This window comes from Mauremys mutica, chromosome 1, assembly GCF_020497125.1.
Source record: "Mauremys mutica isolate MM-2020 ecotype Southern chromosome 1, ASM2049712v1, whole genome shotgun sequence".
NCBI classification, from domain to species: Eukaryota; Metazoa; Chordata; order Testudines; family Geoemydidae; genus Mauremys; species Mauremys mutica.
The window spans coordinates 102,402,957-102,412,832 of record NC_059072.1 but is presented as its reverse complement, the minus strand read 5'-3'; the positions used below and the strand labels follow the sequence as shown (position 1 = coordinate 102,412,832).

Genomic DNA, 9,876 nt, shown 5'->3' with positions numbered 1-9,876 from the left:
ATTAATAGAAAAGATAGACTCCTTTCCTTGAAGGTCCAGAAAAGACACACCAAGCAAAGACAAAACAAGACGATACACTGGTAGACACTAATCAACATCCAGAAAATGTTTTATTGTACAATGCACCCATGCATAATTGATTTTGTAATAGCTTGAATTAGAAATGAATAAAAATAAGCATGTAAGTAGTTGAAGATCAACCATGTGCAAAAATGAGATTTTAGTTATTCAGACCATTGAAAACTTGGAAATCACAGTAAAACTAACAGGAAGAAGGATGATGTAATTTTTACAAAGGGAACTGTCAAAAACAGACATTTGTGGAGGATGCTGCATGGCACAAGATTCTCTAAGTCCAAAAACACTGCTCACATTTTTTTTCTTTACAGATGCCTATTCTTTGGAAGATTAAGACCTTGTCTACACTGGGAGTTATTCTGGCATAGCTACTGCAGAGTATTCTGTGCTATAGCTATGGCTCATCAAGTTCACAGTGTATAAAAGCCTGAAGATTCAGCCCTTTCAGCAATCCATGCATTCTTCAAGACAGGTTAACATCCTCTAACAAGCTCTGCAATTTACTAAATAATGAGAATTTTCCTGGTTCCATTGTCACTCTTTTTACTGGTGACATCAAATAAGAGAGTGCTCTTGCACAAATTTAATTCCTTTTAGGGTCCTACTAGGTGTTACAGGTAATAAGGACATTATATTTTAGAAAGCCTCTTAGGATCTTGAAGTTAACCGTTCTAAATCAGTGACTATGTTAAATATCTAAACACCCATGAAAGAAAGAAGAAAATGAACTATATTATCTTGTTTCTAGAGCTCAAGTGTCAGTGGCATTCTTTGCAAAAAAATACATTTTTTTGGATTAACACTTAAAAGATATCTATAAAGTGATATTTCTATAGTTTTCAAACTGATTCAAAACCAGCATAATCAATTTAACAATGATTTTAAAAAAGGTATTTGAAAAATCTACCTGAACCTATTTAATATTTCTTCCTTATTTAATACTTTAACATTTCACTTCCTTAAATGTGGTTTCTAATGGAAACACACAGGACCCAATTTAGGAAGGTAGTTAAGCACCTGCCTACCACATGAGCTGTCCCTTTGTCTTCAATGCGATTATTCCTGAGCTCAAATATCTTGCTGCATCAGGGCCTTAGAGTCTGATCCAAAGCTCACTCAAGACAATTCAAAGACTTCCAGTAATGTACTGGGCTTTGAAACAGGCCCTAAAAAAAGGCCACTTAAGACACTAGGTAATAAAATGTTAAATGTATTAATACTTTGCTAATGGTGAATAAAGAAAAAAGCTGACACTATCAAAATGTTTTAAATGTAAACAATGTTTTTAAAATGTGATTTATTTATAGATAATTTTTCAATTTTACTAATAATTTACCTGCTCTAGTCCAAAGGCACTCACAAAGACAGTCTCTCTCAGCATATTGAAATGGTATCTGTCCTAGTTCTGTAAGGACATTTGTGCGGATGCAAGGGTTCACCCACACAGAGCTCCTTACTGGACTGAGGCCTTAATTGCCTATTGTACAGTCAATTTTTAGCTTTATACTACCAAATGTTACGTTAATGTTCATGGTCAAATTGTTTGACATCTCATATCCGAAGATTTATTTTTTGCCTCAAGTGACTCCTTGCTGACAAAGTTATGGACAATAGCCAAAAAACCCTGAACTAGAAGGTTATGACATGCATTTTACGATTTATGGATCAAATGCTAGAGACAATCTTTTTAGTTATAGGAAAAGTAATTTTCATTTCAAAATTACTTTTCCTATAAGGTGATATTAGGACCCTAAAAGGTCCTATAAGGACCCTAAAAGGTGATATTCACTAATTTTACTGAAGAAAGTGATGCAATTAAGAGGATCCAAAGCTTTAAATGTAGCCAAGTTCTGAAAGTCCTCTCTCTCTGGACTTTAATATTGATTCATATGCTAATTTCTGCATAAAATTTTCCTTCGGTTTTAAGAGCTATTGTATTTGAAACAGGTCACTTCAAAAGTAAATTTTTTAAATAAGATGACAAGATATGACCTTTGGGGCAAAAATGATATGAGTAAGCTGTCAGCTGCTGGCAGACATTATAGTGGTATCATATTTCTGATATCCTGCTTTATTAAGTGGTGATCATCATATGGCTCAGAACAATCATATTGCTCGTTACAACCATATTGCACAGAAAATTCCAGAAAAAGAAAGTAATTTAAGATTTTGTTTCTCTCAAACCATGTAGTGAATCTATATGCTTCTTTGTCAGAATATGGTCTTAATGAAGTTTTCATCTCTCCCAATTATTTTATCTAACTACATTACAATTACATAAAAAATTCTAAAAAGTGAGCTTAAAGATAAAATATATTGTCAAGAACTTTTTATTGATCATTTGATTTCTACTCTCTGCTCTTTAACCTCATAGAAGACTGGAAATATTTTACTTCACTAGTTTTGTCCTTTCCAATTTACCAAATATTGGGGTAATATTTTCTCCTACACCCAATTTTTTTCAGCTCTGCTTGCTTTCCTTCTTTTTTATATCATTATCACACACATTGACACAGATCTGGAAATAAATTTCATCAGTTAATTTATGCTCTGTCTGCTGGCGGACTATTGGTGCAATAAAACAAAATAATATGAACCTAGTTTTCAAAACTGTTTGTTTAAACTGCACAAATGAACGGGCATTCTGTATATGGAAATTCATGATTTGCACATGTAACAGACAAAAGTTTTGAAAAACTGGGCCGGTAGTTATTTTTCTTTAATCATTTCTTATACTCAAGTATTTTAAAAAAATACGATGCAGAATACTAAAACAATTTTAAGGTAGATCAAATTTTGGACTTAATCTACTTGAGAGTGAGTGTCTTCTTAAAATAAAAAAAGTTTTAAAAATCTAACTTTATTTCATCCTGGCTTTCCTGTAATTTCATTTGTTGAAGTATTCTACCATTCTTGACATATCTGCCAAAATAGAAGACTTCGACAACTGAAAGTAGGGCAGATATAAACTGATTATTTTATATGCTATGTGTTTACTTTAATGTGTCACCACATATGAAATATATCTGGGGTCTTCTAGTATGAAATACTAAAAAAAATACAAATGCTTATATTTTAAAATGTTTAAAAATTAGATTCTATTTGGTTTAACAATCTGTGTATGCACTGGATAATGTGAAAACAAATTAGAGTTACCTTTGAATATTTCTAATGACAAGCAAACACTACAGGAATAATAGGTGTGAGTAATTTACTAAATTGGATGTATTTTCTTTTCCTCTAGAGCAAAAACAGAATAAACCAAAATAACTTCATTGTTTATCACAAGACTTTAGTTTCTTTTAAAACAAACTGAATATCTTACAGCACACAATGTATTGTATCTCTCATATTCCAATTACAAAATAATTCGTGAAGTGATTTTAGAAGACTACTGTTAATAACTATGATTGCAAAGTACTGTCAAAAATATCTGCTTGAAAAGAGTCTCAGTATTGTCTCCCCCTTAAAAATCTTGCTATCCTGACACCTGTCTTAACAAAGTATGACAGAATTGCCTGTGCTTGTCCAAATTTTAAAACATTAATGCTTCATATAAGAATATAATTACCAAATTCAGAAATGAAACATCGCTGTAATACAATGCAACATTAAAACAATATATTACTCATTCATATGGTGAGGCACTTTTGCTTGTATATTTACAATGCTTGTAAAATAACAACATCCTAGTTACTTTTACTTGACTACAGCGCTCTCTCTTTGTAATTAGACCTACAAACAATACCACAGTATTCCTGGCAATTTAATGAATTAGGTGAGAAATAAAATCTTTAAAATAATAGTACCAGTAGTTTTGATTCTTGATTATATCATTAGGATATATATCATCCAAATTCCTCATTAGATACCACCAATTTGAGGTTGCATTGTTGGTGTATTTAAACAATGTAAATGTCATTAAATGTAGACTATATCTAATTGGGAAATTAAGCAATTATCCTCTGTTTTACTTCTAAAAATGGAAAAAGCAGCATCAACACAAATGTATTGATTAATTCAGCAATCTGCAAAATGCTTTGGAATGCAAGGTCAGGGACATCTTTCTAGTTAATCCTGAACAGTTTAACTTTCCAACATTATACTTAGTTGGCAACGTCCACTGCTTTAAATGCAGCTAGGTTTGTTTCAGTAACCCTTTTTATAAAAAGGATAACATATCTGTGAGCTAATGCTTGTAAAGTAAAACCAGTTGAGAACTGCCAATGCACACTCTTAACTCCCCCCCCCCCCAGTCTCATAATGTCAGGAGCTTGCGTGTTACTCGCAGCGCCATGAAGGCTATAATTTATGGATATTTGACTTTTTCTCTTCATGTCAAACTAGCTAAATGTTACATCATAAAGACACTTCTCCAGTAACAATTTTAAATGCTTATTACATCTTGAGGTAGACTGATTTCCAAGCAAAGCTCTTCTAAACCTTGATTCGTTCATGACCGACTTCCTTTTGGATCCTCCTCCTCGGAAAAAGTTTTCGTTTAAGTGCAATTAGCTGAAAGATTAAAAAATAATTAATATTTAGTTCTCCCAAGCATCAAAGGAGAACAGGTCATCAAACTTTCTTCCCAGAAACCCCATACAACCTTGACCATTTCATAGCAATCAAGTATAAAAGACTATACCCTCAATTTTTTCACAACACAAGAGGAAGGGAACAATTACTCAAACTCTCTTCTATTAGAGACACCTAAGCCTATTAGATTTGTCAATGTCTGGGTCAAGAACACTGGAACAATACAGTGAGTGATTATTTCCAAGACTGATAAATATACTAAATCTGAAAGTGCATATTTTAACTAGCTCAATAAAAAAACTGGGCACAATTAATTACAAGAGGATTACCACAAATCTGTCTGTTCTTAAATATAAAATTTAGAGCTTTAGTCCTTGCACTAAATCAATTTATTATACCTTCTAAGCCAAGTTTTTATACAGCAGGAGTTTCCAGTAGCTAAAAAAGCTGTAAACTGGGAATGTTGGGGAGGGGCAGCACACACAAGAGCTGTAGGTGACATTTTTTATAGGACTAAATAAGGATATAATGGACAAATTTTCAAGAATCACACTCTCCTCATCAGATCATGGAAAGAGTGAACAAGATTAACATAGCAGCATAGAACAGATACACAGGAAAAGAAATTGGACAACAGCATGGTTCAATTATCAAATCATCAAATACAAACATTACAATAGAAATAAAGTTTATCAACAGGAAACATAACAAGCAAACATAATTTTCAGTGATAAGTTTGTTATCTAAGGCCCTGATCCTGCAAACAAAAATATGTGATTAGTTCCACTGACTATTTTTGAGTTCAAAGGGACTCAAAAATAATACTTTTCATGCCTAAGGGTTTGCAGAACTGGAGACTTTCTTTTGGGGCATAATCCAAAGTCCACTGAAGTCAACAGATGTCTTTCTAATGACTTCTTCAGTAGGATCAGATGCTTTCTGCCCTAAGTTGGATACTGTCTGGACCAGCTGATTAGTATTTTTTCAATTTTTCCTAGTGTTATCTTATTTTGCTTTTGTCTGATAGAAATATTTACAGGCTAGGATTTTCAAAAGTGACTGGTATTTTGAGGACCCAAACTGACACACCTTAAATGGACCTGATTTTCAAAAGGTGCTCAGCACCCACCCTGAAAGTCAGGATCCTTTAAGGAATCGCAAGTCACCTGAAAAATGAGGCACCCCATAATCACGAATCACTTCTGAAAACTTTGGTCGTGGTGTCTTTCTTCCTTTATTGTTCCAAAACTTCTTTACTACATGTATTTTGTATGCCACAAAACAGTACTTCAGCTATTGCTCAAAACCCCTAGAAAAATTAATTCATTTTATAGAGATGACACTGTATACTACTAAAGTTGTGTATTTGGATGAAATTATAATTTTTACCTGTTCAGCAAAAAATGAGATGACCGTAAACACAATCAACGTCACTAAAACACAATGGGTCCAAAATTTTAGTTTGTCTCTGTATGCTCTCCTGTACAAAGATGGAAACAGAGTTTTATATATTAAAATTTGTACCTTTGCAATGACATATCGTAAAGTTCCTAATATTCCATGGAGTAAAAATATCCAGATAAAGAGGAAAAAATATGCACTGTTGTGAACAATTTACCCCTATATAACTTGGTTTAAAAAGCAAAATGCTTTTTTGCAATGTACATCATAAGGTCTACACATATTTATCATAACAACTCTCTTTGGTTTCAGCTAACTGCTTTAGTAGCATGCTGGAACAGCTCTTGGGCCCAATCCACAGTATATAGTTTCAAATATAAGGCCACTGTGTTTAAACATGGTTTAAACTCAATTGTAGCTAAAACTGGACTTCTAACAACATTTCATCATGTTCTAAACCCAACACTGGGTTGTCAGAATGTGCTAAAGGGTAACGTGTGAGGCCTGCGGAGGGGGACTCGGAGGAGAGCAGCAGTGTGGAAGGCCCTGGAGAGGCAGTTGCAGAGCCTGCCCAGCACTCACCCCTTAGCAGCTGCTCCATACATTGAGTTAGATGCTGGTACAACACAATAGCTCACACAGAATGAGGAAGAGAATCTGTAAAATTTACCATTCCTGAAGCTCATGCATATGAAGGAAGCGGTTCCGATATTCTCTTGGCAGTTCAAACTGAGATGGTATGGGAAACATTGATTCATAAAAATCCCTAAGCACTGCTTTCACTGTCTGAGCATCCTTATGATTGTGATCAATGTTGTCATTTAGGCAAACAAATTTTCTAGAAAAATGAAGAGTCAGTGTTAGCTTTGTTATTATACTAAAAGAAATATCCTGTTTGCGAACTGTATTTTTGGTGAATATAGATATACTCGAATACAGGTAACAGCACTCCTTATCTTTGCATTATCTGATTCATTTTTCGGGTGTTAGAAGTCAAGGCCTTCCTCATCCACTGAGCACGGAGGGTGGCAAGAAGTCCAAGTGTTGTACCTAACAACATATTACATTGCATCTGTCCTGTACCATGTGTTTATGTGCAGCACTGCCCTCTAATGGAATTAATGGCAGATGTTTAAGAGTGAATCACCTCATAGCCCTCTGTTGATTATAAAGATCACAGAGAATAGAAGCCCCAAATTACAACACTAGCAAGATAGTTTCATGGGTCACTAGTAATGCATGTTATTCTCTCAATATCATAAACGATCAATTGAGTTGCACTGTATTAGGTGCTGCAGCACAATACTAACAGTTTAACTATTTATACTGCATTTTTCAGAGGCTCTCATGTGAAGCAATGGAAGGTAATAGTTTTACTGAGGGCAAAATTTGGCCCAGATAACACTTTACTGGTGATGATGATATATAAGCCAGACAGAACATAACTTGATTTACAGACCCCAGGCTGAGCTTAAAGGTTTGGTAGTCAGAAAAAAAAACCAACCCACTTTTACTGGTAAACTGTGTAGCTTGAAATCTCACCTCTCTCACCAACAGAAGTTGGTCCAATAAAAGATATTACCTCATGCACCTTGTCTCTAGAATGTATATGAAAACCACCAATAAACCAGGATCCCCACAATGCCTCTTGCATAGAGTCCAAATAGAAAGACATTGAGATCTAGGTAGTGTGATTTGCTGTAACTGAAGAAGCATACAGTCTGCCTGACAGCTGTGTATCCTTGGCCACTCTGAGGTGCCGTTTGGCAGCAAAATGCCCTTTCCTACATATAGGCAAGGTTTTATGCCCTATTTATATTGCAAGACAAAAGAGCCTTACTTTTTCCCCAAAGAAAGAAATCATATCTGGTAACATATGCCTGGTAACTGCTAATCTTTGTTAAGAAATGGGCTCAGTCAGCTGCTGTACAGTATAATGTGTCCTTTCAAAGAGTGGAGAAAATAATATTTTGCATGTATTTAGCACCTGGCCTTCCAAAAGATCTAAAAATGTTTCACCAGCTACCTACATAAAGCTTCACTATCACCATGCTACTCTCTCTGGGGTGAAGGACACTGTCTACCTAGATCTTTATACTCTGCCCATTGCCTTAGAATCTGTTTGGCAACCAGGAAAACTGGCATACATTGCTCTACACAGTAGAGAGCAAAAGAGATATTTTGTCTTAGTAGAATGAGGCAAATCAAATGGATATTTAATATCCAACAAGAACAGAAAGCGCCTCTGTTTTCAAGGTTTTACAATGGATTTTTATTAATTTTCTTCATAAGATGGAAGGACTAGTTCAATTCTTTCAGGATTTGAACCTGCAGGCCCAATAGTTCTGGGCCAAAACTGATGCCTAGACCACAAAGCTTTCCCTTGCTTGGAGCACTTTGTAAAAACCTTTTACGTGGATTAGTAAATAAGCAAAAAATAATACTTTGAAGTCATCAGATGAAAAGCACTGGACAAGGCTTTACAAAATTGAGTAAGGGGCTAGCTCAGTTGGAGGAGGGATAGCTCAGTGGTTTGAGCATTGGCCTGCTAAACCCAGGGTTGTTAGTTCAATCCTTGAGGGGGCCACTTAGGGATCTGGGGCAAAAAATCAGAACTTGGTCCTGCTAATGAAGGCAGGGGGCTGGACTCAATGACCTTTCAGGGTCCCTTCCAGTTCTATGAGATAAATAAAATATATGGAAATATACCTAAGTATTATCACATTTTACATATGAGGAAAGCAGGATATGGAGAAGTTAAGTGAGTTGCCCAAGCTCCGATACTGAATCAGTGGACAAGCTGGGCCAACAACTCAATTCTTTTGACTCCGCATGTCCTACTCTAATAAATAATGCCACCTGCAAGTTACTCCAGAAGCGTAAGAGCAAAGGGGGAACGCTAGGTTAAGATTCAACATTTCTATTTTCTTTCTACTCCTTGCAGAGTTAACTATAATTGAAGGTATTGTCTACACAGCGAGCAGCAGCCCACAACAGGAACTCTCAGAACGCAGGCTCACGAGGCTCATGCTATGGTGCTACAAATAGCGGAGTAGAGGTTGCGGCTCAAGCTGGAGTTTGGGCTCTGAAGCCCATCTTCCTCTCTAGGCTTCAGAGTCCAAGCTCTAGCCAGAGCTGGAACATCTACATAGCTATTTGCAGTGCAATAGCGCAAGCCCGAGTCTGTCAACCAGGGCTCAGCTGCCACAGGCCATGTAGAAATATCCTGAGGTGGTGGGTAGGTGGGGCAGAACATTTGACACTATATACAAAGTAAATCAGCACACTGATTTGGTAACAAAGGATCTTTCAAAAAATGTTTAGACAAATACCTACATACTGTAATATTCAGTGTCTTCAAATGTTTCATATATCATTTAAATATATGTACAAAACAGATCACAAAGTGGCCAATTCTTTAAAGCCTGTGATCTCTAGAATCCTGTTCAAGATTAAACTCTCAGCAGCAGCTGCTGAAGTTTTCTGCAAATTTCCAATGGTTTTATAAATATAAAAATTTAGCAGTGGTGAATCAAAGTCAGATACACAAGTTATTCTACATGACTGCGTGAAAGATCTTCACAATTTTCATCAGGTTTTCCAGAATATTCAACACCTCTAGTTCATTATAAATATGAAAATTATGTAGCAGAAAAAGTATGGAATGAAAATAGTTAATAAGTTGTAGTACTAGTGACAGAATAATTTTTATTTATCATTAAGACTGCAACCTGATGTTTAAAAAGTAATTTTTACTCACAATTGCCTTACACCTAATAAATATTAGTAAAAACACCCTATAAAACGAGATGTTTGAAGCTGTCTCAAGGGAAAATAAAGCAATCTCAAAACATAGAAAAC

The 9,876-nt window shown here is 35.3% G+C and overlaps 1 protein-coding gene across 2 annotated transcripts in view; it reads right to left on the bottom strand.

Annotated features, from left to right (window-relative positions):
• Positions 1-83: 83 nt before the first annotated feature.
• Positions 84-9,876, bottom strand: part of GNPTAB (N-acetylglucosamine-1-phosphate transferase subunits alpha and beta) — a 93,528-nt gene continuing 83,735 nt past the window's right edge. For both annotated transcript variants that reach the window (XM_044988333.1, XM_044988340.1), the window contains 3 exons: positions 6,686-6,853; positions 6,004-6,094; positions 84-4,593 (listed from right to left, as the gene is read on the bottom strand). In XM_044988333.1, coding sequence (XP_044844268.1) covers positions 4,516-4,593; positions 6,004-6,094; positions 6,686-6,853 — 337 coding nt within the window. In that variant the 3' untranslated portion in view covers positions 84-4,515. The remainder of the gene's footprint in view (positions 4,594-6,003; positions 6,095-6,685; positions 6,854-9,876) is intronic.